Here is a 21,129-nt window from a genome sequence, read left to right on the forward strand (position 1 = left end):
AAATAATTTAAAAAATTACGGAGTTTTGTTTTCTTATCCTGGATGCTTTGTGTTTAAGTGTCTTGCCAATCATGCATCCTTGTACTAACATTAAGTAGTATCTTCAGGCATTATACACACTTGGGGTGAAGTTCTTCCTTAATGATAGTGGTTGTAAATCCATATTTGAATCTAAAACAAAAAAAATTTTTTTTTGCCAGCTTCTTGTCAGATCTAATTAGGTAGCCATTTCTGTTCTTGGGAACGTAGCTAAAACTCATATTGGAAACAGAGCATCAGCTCGGCTGTTTTCCTGCTGGCCACCTGAGCCGGTCTTACTGGTGTTCACAATCAGTCCATTGCCTTGTAGGACAAGTTTTTAATACCTACTTACTTGGAAGAAGTTTTAGATTTACAGAAAAGGTTGTAAAAGTAGTGCTGAGACTCCCATACTGCCCCCACTCCAGCCACTCCGCATTTGGTGTCCATTTCCCTTACTGCTAACATCTTACATGGTAATGGTGAACTCTCCAGACTGACAAACCCACATTGGTAGATTACGCTTCACTTATCTCCACAGGCTTTAGGCATCTTTCACTGGTGTTTCTGTTGGTCTCCTCTGGCCCCCAATGCTTTTTCAGCCTTTCCATGTTTTTCATGACTGACCTTGACCATTGTGAGGTGTACTGGTCAGGTACTTCATGAAATATCCCTCAGGCTTGGTTTGTCCCCTATATTTTTCTCATGATTAGACTGAGGCTATGGGTTTTTGGAGAGAGTATCACAGAGGCAAAGGGCATCCCCAAGGGCATCACATTGTATCAGGAAGGACCTGATTTTCACACATGGCATCACTAGGGACCCTAACTGTCTGTACCTGGTCAGGGCAGTCTTTGCCAGGATTCTCCACTGCAAAGTGACTGTATTCCCCTTTCATGCTTCATTTTTCAGAAGGGTGTCACTGTACCCACCACACACTGGAAAGGGGGAGATTAAGTTCTACTTCCTAATGAGGAGCAGAATCTACATATGAGAGCTCTTTAAAAAAAAAAAAACATATGAGAGCTCTTCTGTGAGGAGATCTGCTTCTCTCCCCCATTTATTTTTATTTATTTATTAAATTATTTATATCCATGTAGACTCACTTATATTTATATTATACTTTGGGTTACCATGCAAGGCTCTTTTTTTAAGATTTTATGTATTTACTCATGAGAGACACAGAGAGAGAGGCAGAGACACAGGCAGAGGGAGAAGCAGGCTCCCTGCAGGGAGCCCGATGCGGGACTCGATCCCAGGACCCCATGATCACAACGTGAGCCAAAGGCAAACGCTCAAGCCACCCAGGTGCTCCAAGCCATTTGTTCATTTTGTGAGGGATATTTTATTTAAAGATTGATATTATTAGATACTATTAAATGCGCTAAAAATAGATATTGAAATTGATGGAACACTCACCCAGGAACATTGAAACCCATCAAAATGTGAGATACACTGCCTTCTGCATTGACACAGATATGGGTGCTCAAATGACACATCGGCTCACTCCTTTTTCTCCATCTTTCCCATGCTGCCTCTGTTACAGCAGGGTGACTTTTAGTAGTTCCCCAGCCCGTAAGTACACAGGTCTTAGTTATTCAAAAAATATGTATTACATGTGGCTGTAGGCCAGGCACTGCTCTGAGCACTGGTTATACAGTGTGTAAGATTGCACAGGCCTTGCTCTCCATGAGCTTATATTCTAGGGCAGACTGTAGACACTGAACAAGAAAACAAATGGTCAAATTGGTCATTCCAGGTGGTCCAACATGCTATGAAGAAGTCAAAGCAAGTAATCTAAAAGTGACTAGCGCTCATGATCCCAGTTAGAGAAAGAAGACCCTCTTTCTTTCAGTGACTCAGCTAAATGATTCTGTTGACCCCTCTTAGGACACATGTCCACACCTGAACCCATCTTTGTGTTCTTAGGAATGGTCAGAAATGACTCATTGGTCAACCTGAGTTGACCTGAGTCACATGCCCCTGCTTCTGATGGACCAGGCATGACCCATAGCCCCATGAGAATCATGGGAAGAAGGCCATGTCTGGGTCTGCGAGGGGATGATGCAGGACATACAGAAAAAAGATAGGGGGCCAGCACTGAAGGTGTCAGCTGGGAACCAGGAAGCCAGCTGCCTTTCCCAGAGCAGTGATTCATATGGTGCCCACCCCTCAGGGCATTACTGATGATTCCACCAAATTGGCAAAATCCCACTGGACTACAAACCCAGCTGCTCCTCAACCAACCTTGGGAGATTCCCTCAGCTAAAGATTCCATATCATCCCTAGAGGTGGAATCTGCTTCCCTCTATCCTCTCTGTCCCCAGATCAGTAGAGATACTTCCCAGAGGGACACTGTGGGGCTTCTGTGAAATGTGAGTAAAGTCTTAGTAATTAATCCCATAGAGAGAGGGGGAGTACAGGGCCAGTTACATCTGCAAGTCTTAAGTTGGTTGTCTGCAGAGGAGCCACATGAAGACAACACTCGTTGAGGATTCTTAGGCTGTTTGTAGTGCTTTGCCATTTCCTGCAATCGGGTCTGCCAGAAATTCTCCACACATATCAAAATCCAGTTCAAATAGATCGTTAACGCCATTTTATAGCCAAAAAAAAAAAAAAGGAACTGAAAACATGGAACGTGATGGCCATGAGAGACTATAGCCAGATCTCCTCATGGATTCATGACTCTCCCAGCCCTGAGTATTATCAAGGATATCTATTTTCCTGTGGTCATTTGTCCTCTCCAACCTCCCCATCCTCAGGCAGGGGAAAAAATAAGAATGGTTACAGATGGCAGAACAAGAAATGGTAGGATACAGGACAGGGCCTTCCTTTTCCAGATGAGGATACTAAAGAAATGGATACTAAAGAACAAGAAATGGTAGGATACAGGCTTGTGCCTTCCTTTTCCAGATGAGGATGCTAAATAATCACTGAGTCTGGTCTGTCCTCTGCCCGCTTCCTGGGAAATGAATGATGCACTTTTGTCTGGGAAGAATTTTTTCTTTTCTTTCTGGGACTTGTAAAAACCAAGAACAATAAGAAGCTGTGTAAAAGGAGACAAAGAGTCACCAGAGCCTTTGTGGCTTGGACTCTGAGTTTCAAACCCACTGTTGTTATTTAATAGCCACTCTGGGTAGTGGTTAGGGGTGAGAAAGGAGGAGGACGAGAGCTGGAATAGAATCTTCCACAATTGGCGGGGCGATAGAAGAAGCAGAGTGGATTCCACGGGCAGTGAGCAAACATTGACCAAGCCTGTCACGATGTGTGCAGAGCTGGACACAAACAGGCCTTACATTCAGGGAGCCAGCAGTCTGGGCTTTAAATAGGTACTGGGGGATGGTGTCACTTTAGATTGTCCACCTCTCATGAACTGAGCGCCGGTCTGCTCCAGGCTCTGCAGCAGATGCCTTTACATTTCTTGTCTCATTGATCTTCGGAAGCAGGCAGTATTATTTCCTTGTATCAGATTAGAAAATTGAGGTTCATTTACATCAAGTGGTTTAGGTGACAGAGCCAAGAAGAAGCAGGGGTAAATTTGCTTTGCTTCTGTGCCTAGCAGCCCTCTTTGGTATCTGCTCAGTATTTTGAACTTGACTAGAAGCGTGGGCCTTACTACCTTACTGGATAGCCCCTGGCTTCATCTCTGGGCTTCATCCTGCCCTTCTGCCTCAGGCTGTGACCATCTGTAGTCCCTTGTTTCAAGTCTTGTTTCTCATTCCTCTTTCCGACATAGAGACTCTGTGTTCACCCTGCCTCCTCAGTTGGCAAGGTGGCTGTTTTGTGAACTCAAAACCCCAATTTCTTCTGTAATTTGATGAGCACCTTCAGTATACCTTCTTGTGCATCCATCCATCAGTCCTGGGCTGGACCAACTACAAGCAACAAGGTGGTTGCTGTGACATCCCTTTTGTGGGTGAGGGACTGTCTCCGTGAGACCAGGCAACTTAGTGCAGGCCACCAGCTGATAGGAGCTGGAGCTGTGACTGGTCTGCAGATCTGTCTGCTTGTCCCTTTCTCCTGTGCATCATAATCCTGAGGATGACAAGGAAAGGGACTTGTGAGACTGTTGTCCTCCTCCTTGAAATACCAAACAAGGGTAAGAACAGAGGGAGCTTAAACTCTTTCAAGAGAAAATGACAAGCTGTTTGGCCCTTACACAAAGAAAGGGGGAATATATTTCCCCATCCTAAAGTCCACATTAATAGGGCTTTTATAAATGATTTGCTGTAGACAGACAGAATGTGAGGATTATAGAGAATGTCATCATCATGATTTCCATTCTTGAAGCAAAGGGCAGCTATTGAATACTAACTACCTGCCAGACACTATGGCACTCAGGAAGAGTAATAAGTCATGCTCCCTGCCAGCCCAGAAATTCACATCCCAGTGCTGCCAGGTGCAGGCTTGTAAATAAATAATTACAAGAGTGTGCAGTGAGTTCTCTACAGAGTTAAGTGCAAGAGTCTATAGAGCACTGAGGAAGGGCCCAGCAACTGCCCGGGTGTTACATAGGAAAGCTTACAGTAAGAATCAGAAAACTTAGTTTGCAGAGGCTTAAAATAGAGGAGTTTTAATTTCTTAGCTAAGAATTCTGAGTAGCTATAGACATTGGCTTCTAGATAGCAGGATGTTGACTTTCTCATAGTCATAGGATAGCTGTCATGGTTCCAGTCATCACATCTGTGTTCACAACAAAAAGGTGAGTGGGATGTGAGCAGAATGGCACCTTCTCTGAACCTTATTATTAGGAAATCAAATACATGCTTCCTCATGTATCCTTTTGGGCAATCCTGAATCATATGGCCAACCTAGCTGCAAGGGGGTCTGGGCAATCAGAGCATAGGATCATCATGATTAGCTTAGACCTTAAATGGATCAGGATCCATTCACAGATGCTGGGAATTACAACTATAAAGTTAGTGTTCTGTCAGGAATGAAGAATGGGGTAGAGGGACAGACCTACTAGGAGGGAACCGTCTGCCACAAGCGGTCAGGCAGAGATTTACAGAAGAGACATGTATTTGAGCTCAGCCATGGAGGTCACGCAGGCATTCACATGGTAGAGAAGAAGGATATTCTGGGGAGGGGGATAGAGCATATGCAAAGACACACATCATGAAAGACAGGTTCAAGAAATACTAGGAAGCTCCTCCAGCCTGGACATAGAAAAGAAATTGTAAGCAGGAGTCAGTTTGCAACAGGCTTAACTACCAGGCTAAGGAAGGTCGTAGAAAATCAAGGAAGGTCTTGAGACAGAGACCCATTTTCCAGATTACCCCTCATTCCCATAACTTGGAAGATACACAGCCCAAGTTCTTGTTCACCTGGCACTTGCACACAGGCTCTGATGTCTTAGCATTTGGGGCACTGTAAGTTACTTTTAGGAACCCTCTGGGTTGTGAGTGCTTCAGAAGCTGAATTTTTGACTGAGCTCTTTCCATAGCCTTGTCCTTGCACCGAGGTCTTGCTTCTACCTTTGAAATGCTTTTTCCTTGATGGGCGATAGAGTCTCGTGTTTCTCCTTTAATCAAGTTGACTTCTGCTGTCCTCCCAGATGATGTTTAAGTTTCCTGAACAGTAATCAATTTCTGTCAATTTCTCTGGCTCACTGCCTGCTGACTCCCAAGTCTGCACACATACTCAGCCTTCACAGACATTTCAGATCCAAATCAGATCACACCCATGGGGCCCCTGGTGCCTGGCAGCTTCTGCAGCCCACCTGGCATGCAACCTGGATGCCTCCTTCTCTGCTTCCTGCCAAGATGGAGGTTCAGCCCCTGTACCTGAGAAGTCCTAAACCATCCTCAGCCTCAGGATCCCAGAGATGAGTGAGGTCCCTGTGCTTAGAAGGGGAGAGTAGGATTCTTTTGTGATCCAATAATTCTCCTATAAATTTCATTCATTGCTGTGATCAGAGTCATTTAATGATTACAGACATGAGAGAAATGAGAGAGAGATCCCAAGTATCTCTGTCTCTTTGGATTCAAATCCTGACTCTCTCACTTCCTAGCCATGTAACTTAGGGCAATTTAGTGGACTGTCCCCACCTGTAAGATGGGATAAAGAGACTATCACCTATACTCTTAAATGAATGTGTTAAATGAGCTATGACAGCAAAGTATTGAGAGCAGTGCTTGGCACATAGGAAACATCCTGTATATGGTAGCTGCTGATAGTAATTATTATTGCCGTGCTAATGTGCCTCAGCAAGTAGAGTAAGTTATGATAGTTTCCACCACAAGCCTTGGTAGACTCATACACATTTACCAGCTCTTTGCAAAAATCTATTTCAGGACACATTCTCCATTGTCACTCCCATCTCGTGTGTGAAAGCTTGTCAGCAAATGTCATCTACACCACCAGCTTGCTGCCCCCAAGCCAGCAATGATGGTCCCTCAAGGGACCAGGAAATGACATTTCTCAGTAGTCAGATATGCCCTGATCAAAATTATCAGCAATACTAATCCTGAGTTGCATTTTCCAAAGCAGGCATATGGTTTAGTGGAAGGAACAGTGCCCCGGGAGACAAAACCTGGGCATGACTTCTCCCTTTTTGCTGTGTGACTCTGGGCAGGTCACTTTCTCCCTCTGGGCCTTGGTCTCTTTATATTCAGGTGGCCCTGCCCAGCGACCATCACTAACAATCTCTCTTTTAACATCTCCATAAGAGCACGTAGCACACCTGTAATTTAAAATGGATGGTTAACTTAATGTCCTGCTCTCTCTCAGTTGTAAGTTCCAGAAAGAGAGTCGTGATCCCCTGTCCATCTTTGCATTCACGGCCCCTATCAGTGCCTGGCACGCAGTCAGTGTTCATTGTAATATTTACTGAATGAATGATGTGGTAGAAAGAAAAAGATGAGGGAGCAAGACAGACCTGATTTTGTATTAGGACTGGTTACTTACTAGTTGAGTGACCCTGCATTAGGATCAGCTTCAGCATTATTGTCTGTAAAATGGGGATACCACGTTGTTTTGAGGATTGCATGTGAAAACATCACATGCACGCACACCAACCACATCTAGTGTATAGCGGGTATTAGATAAACATAGCTATTATTTACTTCTCTAGAGCCTAGCACAGGGGAGTGGAGTATGCTGTGTCCTGCTAAGGAGAAAAAGGCACATCTGAATATACATTAAGTTTCTCCCTGGTGAGAGACTAAGATTTTTTGAGCCAGACGCACATCCCTCAGCCTTCTTGCTGGCTTAGCACTCAGCAAGCACCGGGATCTTGGAGTGAGCCTTTGAGTAGGCTTCCCTGTTGCCGGGTCGGCAAGTTGCAAAGGGTTTTCCAGAACCCCCTTGACCTGCCAGCAACCACATCATCTTCTCCCCCTACCTTCGTTCAACCTTTGCTGCTTTCTGTAGAACACCAGGTAGCAGTATCTACCTGGAGACAATAGACAGACCCAGAGCACTGTCCAGGCACAGAACAGAACAAGACATGGTGGGATAAGAGGTGGCCTAGAAGGGGTCGGGGCTACCTGGAGACTTGGGTCCTCATCATAGCCTTGCCCCTGTCCAAACACCCTGTGAGATCTTAGGTAAGCCAGCTCCTCTGTAAGCCTCACTGCCCTCATCTACAAAGCACTCAGCCCATTGATGCCGTGCACAACAGCACTAAGGAACCTGGGACTTCAGGTTTCGCACCGGCTTCGTGTCTCAGCTCTGCCCCTTACCAGCTGTGAGATACAGACAAGCCTGGTACCATCTTTGTAAAAAGGACAGTGGGATCCAAATGGGCTTTATCTGGGGGATTTAATGACACAGTGTCTCCAAAGTCCCTGGCAGATTTGTGCACAAGGAGTAAAGATTTGTTTGTCTGGGGACCCAGAGGCTAGCCCTTATTTTTACTTCCTGTAAGTTTCTCCCTGTTGAGGAACTTCATGTTTCCTGAGTCAGTTGCACATCCATCACCCTTCCTGCTCGCTCAGCACTTGGCAAGCACTAAAGTCTCTTGCAGTAAAGACATGATCCCCACAGGGTGTGAGTGACACCAGCTTGCATGCAATTATTTTAATGCGTGGCCCAGGACCTTCTCATGCCCGAATTGGTGTATTCTCAGGGGAGAATCTTCCCTCTCCTTCCTTCTCACATCCTTCAAAAGGCACAGGAAGAGAACACATCCTGCATGCTCTTCCTTCCCTGAAATGCAGGCGCCGCCAAGTGGCCTCATTCCAGGGACAGTCTGCTGGCCCTTCTGCACCATCCTGAATGCTAAACCCGCTTCCTTGCTTATTGCTCCGGTGGACTTCATGCTGGCAGGGTTCAGAGAAAGGGGATGCAGAATGCTGGTAGGCAGGCTGCTGCCATCATCTTTGAGGGGAGAAGAGAACCCACAGAATATAGGGCCATCCTGGCTTGCAGGCGCTGGGCTAGGCGTTTGTTTTAAGCCTCTTAACTCCTTTGGGGAGTTGGGATTACTGGTTCCCACCTTACACATGAAGAAACTGAAGCCCCAAGGAATAAAACAAGCTGCCCAAGGACACAGTTAGTGAAGAGCATAGAGCATAGCTGAGATTCACACCTAGGCTGGCCTGACGTCCCCGGTTCTTGCTCTGCCCTTACACCATCCTGGTCTTGGGAGGCTGTGGCAGGTATGGTTTTTTACCCAATGGGTTTCCCGTTGTTGCCATGAGAAGAGGGACTTGGTCTTGCAGAGCAGCATTTACCAAGCCAGCGTCGAGGGCTGTGGCTGCCGTACATCCAGGAGACACTGGGAGGGCCTTCCACTCTCTACTCCAAATGCTGGCCCTGTTCAGGCTCCTGCAGACAGAATGTGGCTAAAGGAGGGAGCTAGGGAGGAACCGAGCTCTGGACACCCCATTCCTTCCTCTGTGTCACCGTCAGCTATGCTGGTCCCCCCACCACAGGCGGCAAGTCGGGGAAAGGGGAGAGTGCGTTCATATCTTCTATAACGTGACAAGGCATGAGCAGGGAAGTTTTTAAAACCTGGCTTCTCCTGTTCTCCCCGTGTGGACAGAAGAACATGGGCTTTGGAATCAGGTTTATTCAGACTTAATTTTGAGCCCCGGTTCCCATGTTTACCAAGTTTGTGGCCTTGGGCAAGTCACTCCTCCAGGTTCTTCATCTCTAAGATTGCATTCCTCATGCAGGGCACCATGAGGATTAAAAGAAGACTGTGATTATAAAGCTGATGGCAAAGGGTACTCCCGCCCGGCCCCTGCCCAGCCAGCTCCCCCGCCCAGGGCACGAGCTGTCCCTGCTGGCTGCTCTTCTGGCCCTCGCAGCCTGCATTCCTGTCTTGTCTGTTATGATCAGAGCATCATACTCAAACCCAGGGTTAGTGATTTCCCCCTCAGTGAGGTCCCCAGTGCCACAGCTGAGTTCTGACCATGACCTGCATGGGGCTGGGCTCTCCCTGCACCCTGCTCACCCTTTCAGCCTCATCTCCCACACACCTCACCCAGCACCTGCACTCCGGCTGTAGCACCTGACTTTGTATTGTCCCACGGGTCTTCCCTCTGCCGGCACTGTGCCACCACCATCCCCTCCGTGCTGGCCCCTGCCTCCTGGGGAGCTCTGGTTCATCGTTCAAGCCCCAGCACAGGCATTGAGCTACCTATTCATGGCTCTGGTTCCCACTGACCCTCTCTCCACGAATCACATTCTATGCTCTGTTTGTAGACACATCTCTGGCCAACCACCAGCCAGGCAAGGGCGAGCACCGTCAACAGAGGTGGCTGCGCCTCTCTCAACCCGGTGCACCCCAGGCACATCCTCACAGGCCTTTCTGGGGTGCTCACCTTGTGCCAGACACTCCTTGCCTGCATTACGTGTATTGACGAGTTGATTTTTCACGGCAGCTGTATGATACAGTGCATCCGTCGGCCCTGGCTGGAGGCAGAAAGCATCCCCATTATTCGAACAGAGAGTTTAATCTTTAAAAATGGCAACTTAGACATAAAGTGTTGATTTGGTAACTAAAAAAGCAAAAATAGGAAATAGCAGGAAAGAGTTACTACCCCTGGCGCTGAAGGAACAGAGGGGAGGTGGGAATCATTACATGGGGCTGGCACCCAGACCTGGGCTGGGGGCTGCAGGCAGCTCTGAGGCGGACCAGGAGGTGCATGCTGCATGCTGGAAAAGCTGCAAAATGCTTCTAGCTACTGCTAAACGAAGGAAGTGTCACTGCTGCCTTGAAGAAAGGAGGTAGGGTGATGCTTGCAGGGACAGGAAGCAACAGGAGGGCCACCTTCCTTTCTCCTCCCCCAGACTCCCAGTCTATCTGGCAGCACCCAGCAGGAGGCGGCTGGCAAGGTAGCAGTAGGGTTTTCAGAGTCCCCACCTCAGCATCGCATAGCAGGCTTGGAGCTGAGAGACAGAAGCTTAAAAGCTGGCACAAGCAGGAACTTTTGCTTTCCCCAGTTCACAGACAAGGAAACTGAGGCACAGACAGTTCACTTGCCCAAGAGCAGAGGCAGGATTGGAACCCGGGCCATGTGGCCTCAGCGCCCTTCCTCTTCACCCCTCAGTTGTAAATGGTGAACGAATGAGTGAGCGAGTGAATGGACAGGCCCCCCCCCCAATAGTGCTTAGGCCCATGCCACCTGCCTGCCTCCTTGTCACCCCCCCAGGTCATTCACTGGAACTCCCCCAAGAAGCTGCGGGTGAAGAACAAGCATGTGGAGTTTTTCCGCAACCTCTATCTGACCTTCCTGGAGTACGATGGAAACCTCCTGAGGCGAGAACTCTTTGGCTGCCCCAGCGAAGCAGATGTCAACAGCGAAAATGTAAGAGGCTCATGGGGCCCTGGATGGATGAGCCGCACCCTTGCCCCGGGTCCCATTGGGATGGGGTGGGGACACTGGTGCTCCAGCGTCAACCCTGCTCCATGCTCATCACTGCAGGCAGAGAGGGGGTATGCTCAGCCCCGATGAGGTGCACTAACTGGCTCCTTTAGGGGTAGTGTAGGTGGAGAAAGCATTAGGTACAGGCCCCAGGCATAGCTAGCCCCTGTATCTTCCTGTGTCTTCGCTGCTGATAATTTTTTCCTACCTTATACTTCATGTGATGTGCATAGAAACCCTCTTTCTTCCCCCAATCTGAGTGCAGAGATTGAGGCACAGCAGTTGCTCACAGCAAGCAAGGAGCAAGGTTGGAAGTGATTTGAAGTTCTGGGGAGCAGGAAATGGGGAAGCCGCACACTGTCATGGAAGAAGGCAGGGCATGCTGGGTCAGGCTGACCTGGGCTGGCTTTAATCCCTTCCAGTTACCAAGTACATGACCCCCAGCAAGTTACTCACCCTCTCTGTGCTTCCGTTTCCTCAACCACCAAAAGTAGATGTAAAACTTAAAGGCGGGTTTTGAGACTAAGTATGGAATTGCATTTAGAGCACCTGGCTCAGCATCTGCCATATGTTAGCTGCTCAATAAATATTTTCTCTCTTTCCTTGACCCTAAGTATTAGAGATAGAAGTGATTGTTCATTCAGTGAACATTTCCTGAGGGCCTCCCTGTTCTGAGCCCTGAGCATGCATAGGTAAAACAAAGGACGATGGTCCCCTGCTGTTGTGGTACTAATATTCTCATGGGGGAAACACACTTGATAACTATGAATGTTCAGGAAAAATGATCAGCCAGTGGCAGGTGCTACATGGTGGCATATTAATGAGCAGCTGGGCTACTCCACTGGTTTGCAGGGGCCAGGGTGGGGTGGGGCAGAGGGCAGCTTCTCTGAGAAAGTGGTGTTCCATCTGAGTCCTGAATGACAAGAAAGAGCCAGCCATAGAACAGCAAAGGATGAGGGAAATACAAATCAAAGCCACAGTGAGATACCCCCTCACGCCTGTAAAGATGTTTGCTCCCAGAGAACAAAAGATAATGAGAAATGGTTAGATGTAGAGAAATTGGAACACTGTGCACTGTAATACGATGCTGTGGGTGCTGTGCAAAACAGTATGGAGGTTCCTCAAGAAATTACAGAGAGAACTGCCCTATGACCCAACATCCCACTTCTGGTGTGCTTCCAAAAGAATTGAAATCAGGATCCTGAGGCAGTATGTGCATTGCCGTGGTCACTGCAGCATTACTCTTGATGGCCACAGGTGAAAACAGCCCAGTGCCCATCGACATGACAGATGAATGGATAAAACGCCATGTGTGTGAACAATAGGATATTGTCCAACCTTAAAAAATAAGGATATCTTACCATTTGTGACAACATGGGTGAACCACGGAGATGTTATTGTGCTAAGGAAAGAATCCAGTCACAGAAGAATAGATACCGCATGATGTCCCATGTGTGAGACATCTAAAATAGTAAATGCACAGATGTAGACAACAGAATGCTGGTTACCGGGGAGGGAAGAGGGGTTATGGGGAGCTGATGTGTTTAGTGGGTATAAAGTTACAGTTACACAACAGGAGTAAGTCCCAGAGATTTCCTATGCTGCACGGTGCTTGGAGTTAACAGGGTGTGGTGCTCTTAAACATTTTAAGAAGTTGGATCTCGCGTGTTAAGTGTTCTTAACACACACACAAAAAAACTAAGAAACTTCTGGGGGTGATGGATAATGTTTATTACCTTGATTATAATGAAAGTAGCATGAACGTAACACGTCTAAACTCACCAAATTCTTTTCATTATGTTAACTTTTTAATTTGCCATTTAATATGCTATGTTAATACGCCGTCTCCGCATTTCAGTAAAGCTGGGGAGAGAGGTGGAAGAGCAAAGGAAGTACATTCCAGGTCGGGGGGAGTAGCTAGTACAAAGGCCCTGGGGCAGGCCACAGCCAACATGAAGACCTGCAGGATGGCCAGTGTGCCCAGGGGCTGGAGCCCAGGGAGGAGAATGGCAGATGCTGAGCATCAGAAGGGCAGAAGGCCGAGTGGAAGGATGTTGTAAGCAGGTGAAAGAGTCAGAATTTCCTTTTATTACTATTATCGTTATTATTTATATTCTTATCTTGGATGTCAGGAGAATTCTTTTAGTTCCCAGCGTCAGGGGATGGTGTCTACGGAAGGTCTGGAGGATGCACTCACCTGGCCCTTTACCAGGGTGACTGGTCCCACGGCCACCCTGCCCTCTGGCATCTGCTCCCAGGTCACAGTGGAGTCCCCTTGAGCTCTGGGCCTTCTCCACATCACCCTCCATGCCTTTGTCAGTGTCTGCCCTTCTCCACCACTGGCAGTAGAGAAAAGAATACCATTAAGCACATGAACTCTGGCTCAGAGTCTGGAAAGCACTTTAGAGGTTTCGACAAATGCTGTGTTCTTCTGGTTTTGCCTTCCTCTCTCTACTCAAATCAGTATTTGCCATCATCATCAATATCTGAGTGCCCATTCGGCACTTTTTCCCCCAAACACTAAATGAAAACTGTTCTCTCACCTTTGTTTTTTCCTACATGGAAAAGACTCAATAAAAAGCCTTGGCAGGATGAAGCCACCAGTTAATTGTTCTATCAGTGAGCTCCCCAAGTGCACTGTTGGGCATCTTACAAAGTGGGACTCCCTTTATAAACTACCCACTTGCACCTCTTTCCCCTGCTGGGTCATCAGAGTGGGGAAGTCATCGGTAGTCCTTCTCCTAATCTGACTGCATTTATTTGTTCAATAAGCAGGCATCAATGCCAGCCACCTGCCGGACACCTTGCCAGGCCACCCAGGTTGAACTTACAGGCTGACTCCATCCCTATACATAAATCGCTTGTCATGTAACAAGTGTTAGAGATGCCAAGAGGATGGTCACCTTGGGTCCAGGGGGGGCCATGAGCAAGAGGGCAGCCTTCCCTGAGTGCTCACCACAGCTGTTGTCCCAAACACTCTGCCCTTGACTGTGCACTAGCCACAACCACCACCTTTGTTTCTTCTGCATTCCAGTCTCATTCCTAAAACAGGGCCTTTGTGCTTGCTTCCCCTCTGCCTGGAACACCCTGCCCCTTAGCACCCACCTGTCTCAAAGGTAGCATCCTCAGAAACTTGTGCCCCTCCCCTAACAGGGGCATCCAGTGATGCTATAAGTCACTGTGATGTGCCCCATTTTCTTTTTATCAGAGCACACACTACTATGCACAATTAGTTGGTTCATGCAATTGTCTCCTGTTCCCCGCCACCCCCGAAAAGAAGAGCAGAATATATAAGACCCTTAGAGACTTTGCCTGTCCTGTTCACCTCTGGGGACTCCTTCCTGTAGCAGAGAAGCAAGCACATCATAAGCACTTAACAAATATTTATTGAACGGGTTGAACAAATAATAGAGACAAAGGAAGTACCAGGTGAGGGGAGAGCAGATGGAAAAGCAGGGAGTCCAATGAGAATATGCTGGTAGTCAGTTTCCTAGAGCACAGGCCTGTTAGGAGTGACAAGGAATGAAGCCGACCGGAGGGGCCTTGGCTTTGGTTAGTTTAGACTGACCCAGTCAGCAGTGAGGAGCCACCAAAGGGCTTTAATCATGGTCAGATTTACATTTGAGAGAAATCACTCCGTGTAGAGAATACAACGAGAAGGGCAGGTTGGAGGCAGGGAAGCCAGTTAGACCATTGCTACGTCCCAGGCAAAGAGATGGCAATGGGGCTCTGACCTAGGGCAGCAGCAGCAGGGATCAGAGAACAGGTGGGTTGCTTTGTGGGTGCTAAGACAGGGGTAGGTACAACTCCCCCTCATAAATCAAGAGGGTAGGTCCCTGTGCCCTGCTGCAGCCAGGTTCCTCTGGCCAAGCCCACCCCCAGAGAGGGGCTGGGGCAAGCAAAATGTCTGTAACTTTGGGTCCCCGGAACATTGTGTCCTTGGGGGGAGTTCCACCCTCTGGCCCTTTGCAGCATGTTGAGTGTTAGGCAAACACAGCCAGAGGGAAAGCGTAAGATCCTGGATCTGGGCCAAAGCTAAATGCTCCCAGCCCTGGGGGTGAGGTCATTAGAGCTTTGACAAGCGCACAGAGGGTGGCAGTGTCAAAGAAATGACGTGGGAACCTCTTCATAGGACTGCAGGCCCTAGAGGAGAAAGGTCTCCAACAGCAGTGTCTCAGGCAGATAGTCCTTCAAACAGGCACCAGCTGCAGGGCTAGTGATCCAGGGGAGCGGTGCAAATCAAAGTCTGCTCCAGCGAGGGATGCAGACAAGCGGGGGTCATCCTCCCGTGTGAGGAGCACCGGACCAAGACGGCACTTCAGTAGCCCAAGAGAAGGGCATTTCACCGGTAAGGAAGAGCAGGTGCATCACAGGAGACTCCCCGGAGGAGGGAGGATTTGAAGGCTAAGAAAGGTGAACCTAGTGCAAGGGAGGGAGCAGTGGAGACCCGAGGTGAATGGGAACAGGGCACATTCAGGCGAAGGCAATGTGAGGGCATAAGCAGTTGCACAAGATGGTTATTATTTCTTCACCGGGGAGGTGATGATGGTGGTGATGATAAGATGGTGGGCTCCCCTGTCATCACAGATCACTCATTCAGGAGACACGCGACTCAGAGAAGTCATGTGAGTGCTCTGAGGGTCACCATCTGATAAATGGGGATGGGGATGCCTTTGTCACAGTGTTTTGTGGACACTTTATGTTAAATCACCATAAATGGGACTCAGCACCAGGAACACAGTGTTCACGGAGGTGCATTTTTTCACAGATCACGATACTGAACCCATCTGAGATTGGGCCCAAACCTGTTGTTCCACAAATGGTCTTCAGGTTTTGTTAACATTTTTCCTAGGCAGGCCTCCAGAGAGGGGAGCTACAGCGTTGCTTAGAGCTCCGTCTATAAGCATCCCAGGGGCTGTCGCTTTAGCTCTGGGCCACACAATCCCAAGTGGATTTCCCACCAATTAAGAGACTCCGGGTAGGAAGGGGAGGCCTTTGGGCTGACCCTCCTGCTGAAGAGAATAAACAAGTAAATTCAAGAAGCCAGTGTGAAGCTACGATGGGAGAAGCAGCCCCCATTTTAGATTCTGTGTTCGGGGTTCTTCCTCTAGGACAAGATGGTTTGGTTTGGAAGAGCAGCCTCCATCCGTGGTTTAGATAGGCAGTAGCTGATGGGACACACAGCCTGTCCTGTCCCATGACATCTCTCCATTTTCCTCAGCAACCTCGCCCCTCAGGTCTATCCAGGGAACCCTGGGACTCCACAGAACACAGGTGGATAAGCCCAGATGTTCTCCACCCCAACTCCATGCAAAAATCCTGCTACAGCATCTCTAACAGGCTTGCATCCGGCCTCCGCTGGAATCCTCCCAAAGACAAGAAGCTCATCACTTACAACAGCTTCCTCCACTGCTGGGGAAAGCTCCAGATGCTAACCCATTCTTCCTCATGATGAGTGTAGTCTTCCTGTCTGTAAGGAACCCATTAATCTGAGTCCTGTCCTCTAGAGCAGAGAAAAATAAGGGCACCCTGCCCCCTGGCATCCCTGACAGCCTGGCAGCTAGGGTAGCATGTTTCCATACATTGGTTATTTAGAAACATGCAACTCTCCCTAAGCACTGTATTTGTAAAGCAATGCTGTATCATCAGGAGAACCTTGTTCCACCTAAGGGTATTTTCCAGATAAAGGAAGCTCACCTTTTAAAATGCAGAGTTATTAGAATATATACATTTGAATCCATTTGGATGGGAATCTTGGTCAAACACATATGCCCCCTTTGGTAACCTAAGTATACGAAACTCAGTTTGCAATTTTCAGTAAGATCACGCTGGCTAGGCTGAGGGGGCAGGAATTGGCTAGAGGAAGGAGGATGCTATTTATCCTGGCAGGAAATGGCCTCAGACTATCCTGCTTATTCTGCAGATTCCTTTCTGACAGCTGTCACTTTGAGTTCATCAGCTTCAGAACAACCCTTTCTGGGCTCACCTCCCCGTTCCTCCTTCCTCTGGCAGCTGAGGAAAGAAAAACCAATGGTATGTAAGTTGGAAAGACCCAAAGTAGAAGAATCATGCGCTGTTGTGGTAGAAGTTCAATTATGAGACATAGCAAACCTCCAAAATGTGCAAACAAAGCAAAAAACAAAAAAAACTGGACCCCAGTGAGCTTTGACCTGTACGTGGAATTGTAAATCAATGTCTGCAGACTTAGAGCTTCTTTAGCCCGTGTCCACAGCAGACCTCGTGAATCGATGGCCCAGCCCATTCCACTCGGGCTCAGCCCTGTACCCAGCATCCTTGCCAAACCGCCCTCCAGGAAACCAGTACCAGCGTCCAAGTGATGACACAGGAGACTCCGGAGCCTGTTGAGTCTGTGTCCCTGTGCTAGACGTTCACCACTCTATCTCCTAGCCTGGAGACAGCTCTCTGCATCGCTTCAAGACCTTCCTCTGCTTTTTTTAGCCTCTGCCGATTGGGGTTTCCTGCAGGGAAAGAGAAAAGGAAGTGCAACTTTAATCTTCACCCCAATCGAGGGAGGTAGGCTTTATGAGTCACATTTCACAGATAAGGAAACCAAAGCTCAGAAGGGATGAGTTACTTGCTCAAAGTCAAACAGCTCCTATATGGTGGGCCACGATTGGAAAGCAGGTCTGTGTAACTCAGAAGTGGTAACTGGGGCCATGCTTCCCAAGTGGATGGAGCTCCATGGATAAGATGAATATAATGAGAACTACAGGTTACTTGGTGATGGTTCTAGTGGTTTTTACCTTTACAACCATCTCTTACTCTTTCACAAACCCTGCAAGGTAGTGATCACCTCCATTTCTAGAGGAGGAACTAGAAGCTCAGAGAAGTGAAATCCTAGAACAGGTAGTGGCAGCCCTGGAACTCGTGTGAAGCTTGACCCATGGCTGAGTGGTCTTTGTGCAAATATTTATAACTCTTCGGTCTACACCTGCAGTACCTGGCCTGTACCCCAGCACCCCTGTGTCCCAGGCCTCCTGACTTAATTTTTCTGTATAATATGTACCACTAACTCAATAGATTATATTCTTGACTTCTTTATTTTGTTGATTGTGTCTTTCCCTATGAGAATGGAAGCTCTGTGACTGCAGAGATTTTTACCTGTTTCATTCATTAATATATCTTCATGCCCATAAAAGATTACCTGGCATGTGCTCAATTTTGGTGAACACATGAACTATTGTTAAGTCCTTTTCTTTTTTAAGATTTTATTTATTTATTCATGAGAGACACACACAGAGAGAGAGAGAGAGAGAGAGAGAGAGAGGCAGAGACACAGACAGAGGGAGAAGCAGGCTCCATGCCAGGAGCCCAACACGGGACTCAATCCCAGGACTCCAGGATCATGCCCTGGGCCAAAGGCAGGCGCTAAACCGCTGAGCCACCCAGGGATCCCTAAGTCCTTCTCTTGAAGCATCTGTGGAGTGCTGGAAAGATCCCTGTACTTGGAATCAGAACACCTGGCCTGAGAACTAGATCTAGGACTTCAGGGGTAACTCTCCCCTCCCACAGCCTCAGTAATCTCACCTGTGAAATGGTCAGGAACTAATCCCAGCCCAGGCTGTCATGAGGGTTGATGCGGTTAAGGTGTGTGGAGTGTCGCACATCCGCAGGAGGCCTGGTTCCAAATGTGGGCCGAAAAGCTCATCCTGACACCTGAGATCCTGCCTCCCCTCTGGAAGGAGGGTTTCCAGACTCAACTCCCTCATCCTACAAGAGTTTTGGGCAGTCTGTGCGGCCATGTTCCCTGATACCAAGCCCACCAAGAAGAAAGGACCACAGCATCACCGTGGCTCAATTAGAATTTAAAAATAAGACATATATAAGCAGACTCTATAAACACTTTGCAGCATCAGTCTGCACGGCAGTGCCAGGGAACAGATGGCTCTGTGGAAACAGCTGTATCCCAGAGAAACCCCAGAGAAAAACCAGAAAGCATTATTGCTGTCACGTGCAAGCTGCGTGTCACCAGCTCTTTAATCACACGGTGGGCAGCAGAGCCCTCGGGTGGCCAGCACCAGAGCCCTAAGACAGGCTGCCCAAGGCCAGCCTCCAGGGGCCCTCCACAGGCTTGTTAAGCTCTAGAGCCCAAAAGTCACAGCGTTTGCCTGGGAGGCCAGGGGAGAGAAGAGAGGGAAGCGCCATGGGGTCAGGATCCTGGGGAGATGTGTCTGGGCTGCAGGCGCCCCATCGTGGCCTGTCTGCTTTGTTCCCATCAAGCTCCAACTTGTACACATCCCTCATGCACGCCCCTAGGCTCTGGTTGTAATCCATCCAAATAGGTCCTGTCCCCTCGTGTATGTTTGCTTATAGCAGCTCCCTGCCCTCTGCTTCTGGCACACTCTTTCTCTGCTAGCCAGCTCCTTGTACAGTACCTAAGAGGGCAGCCCTGGAGCAAGACTGCCACAGGTAAAATCTGAGGAGTACTTAGATGAGAGTTCAGGCCATATGCTTAAACTCTTTGTGCCTCAGTTTCCCCATCTGTAAAAATGGGAGTCTAACTAGTCCTGCCTGATAGGCTCAGTGAAGACTAAATGACTCGGGACAGCTGAAGAGCTGGGGTCAGTGTGGCACACAGCACATGCCCACACCTCTGCCCCGCCCCCATTAAGTTTCGTTGGTATATGAATATGCAGTATTATGATTGCTAACTCACTTCTTTTTTTTTAAGATTTTATTTATTTATTTATTTATTTATTTATTTATTTATTTATTTGAGAGAGAGAGAGAGAACACGAGTGAGCATAACTGAGGGGAGAGGCAGACTTCCCCGCTGAGAAGGGAGCCTGATGTGGAATTGATCCCAGGTGCCCCTACTAAGTCACTTCTTTATTCCCCCACCCAGACTGTGTGAACAATTTAAGCATAGAAACTGGGGTTCACAGTGAGAATGGGGAAAATTAACAAGGCAGGAAACAACAAATGTTGGAGAGGATGCGGAGAAAAGGGAACCCTCTTACACTGTTGGTGGGAATGTGAACTGGTGCAGCCACTCTGGAAAACTGTGTGGAGGTTCCTCAAAGAGTTAAAAATAGACCTGCCCTACGACCCAGCAATTGCACTGTTGGGGATTTACCCCAAAGATTCAGATGCAACGAAACGTCGGGACACCTGCACCCCGATGTTTCTATCAGCAATGGCCACAATAGCCAAACTGTGGAAGGAGCCTCGGTGTCCATCGAAAGATGAATGGATAAAGAAGATGTGGTTTATGTATACAATGGAATATTCCTCAGCCATTAGAAACGACAAATACCCACCATTTGCTTCAACGTGGATGGAACTGGAGGGTATTATGCTGAGTGAAATAAGTCAATCGGAGAAGGACAAGCAGTGTATGTTCTCATTCATTTGGGGAATATAAATAATAGTGAAAGGGAATATAAAGGAAGGGAGAAGAAATGTTGGGAAATATCAGGAAGGGAGACAGAACATAAAGACTCCTAACTCGGGGAAACGAACTAGGGGTGGTGGAAGGGGGGAGGAGGGCGGGTGTTGGAGGGGAATGGGTGACGGGCACTGAGGTGGACACTTGACGGGATGAGCACTGGGTGTTTTTCTGTATGTTGGTAAATTGAACACCAATAAAAATTAATTTAAAAAAAAAAAAAAAAAGAAACTGGGGTTCATTCCCCATTCTTAGCACAGGGCTTGGCATACAGTGAGGGCCTATTGTATGCTGTTTACAAATTAATACTGGTACCCAGGAGGGAGGAGACTAGGCCTTTTCCTCATTATTTCCTTAGAGCCTGAGTGCTAGAAAGATTCTCTCTGAACCTTCTCTAAATAGCCCTAAACCCATGCCTTTCCCCTCCCGTCAAAGAAGGAAAGTGGCCCATTGTTGGCTTTCCTTAGTAAATGTTTTGAGCTTCCAGAACTTTGTTGATTAATACACCCATGAGCTAGTAATCTTTCCCTACCTGTTTGAGTGGTTTAATAAAGCTTCCCCGCTTCATGGAAAGCCACAGGGAGGAGCCCTGAGGTAGGTTTCAGGAGATGTGCGTTAAGAGTCCCAGGTCTCCAAGCAAATCAACTAAGGGCAGTAGGGCAGCCCTGCCTGTCTCACTCAGATATTGGGAGGAACAGATGAAGTCAAGGGTATCAAGGCAACAGAAAACTGAAGGTAAATGTTGAAAGTATAAAGCAGCATTCTGGAGAGTTACTTTACCCACAAGAATCTTCCACCCATGCTGCCAAGGCATCAGAAAGAGCAGTGTCATAAGAAGGAGACTCTTTACTTGGTCCGTTGTACTCAGTCTTCATCACTCACTGG

The 21,129-nt window shown here is 47.9% G+C and overlaps 1 protein-coding gene across 5 annotated transcripts in view; it reads left to right on the forward strand.

Moving 5' to 3' along the window:
- LARGE1 (LARGE xylosyl- and glucuronyltransferase 1) overlaps positions 1-21,129 on the forward strand; it is a 527,056-nt gene that overhangs the window by 460,442 nt on the left and 45,485 nt on the right. For all 5 annotated transcript variants that reach the window (XM_026010946.2, XM_072741868.1, XM_072741869.1 and 2 more), the window contains exon 10: positions 10,623-10,778. In XM_026010946.2, coding sequence (XP_025866731.1) covers positions 10,623-10,778 — 156 coding nt within the window. The remainder of the gene's footprint in view (positions 1-10,622; positions 10,779-21,129) is intronic.

This window comes from Vulpes vulpes, chromosome 16 (genome assembly GCF_048418805.1).
Source record: "Vulpes vulpes isolate BD-2025 chromosome 16, VulVul3, whole genome shotgun sequence".
In the NCBI taxonomy this organism is placed as follows: Eukaryota; Metazoa; Chordata; class Mammalia; order Carnivora; family Canidae; genus Vulpes; species Vulpes vulpes.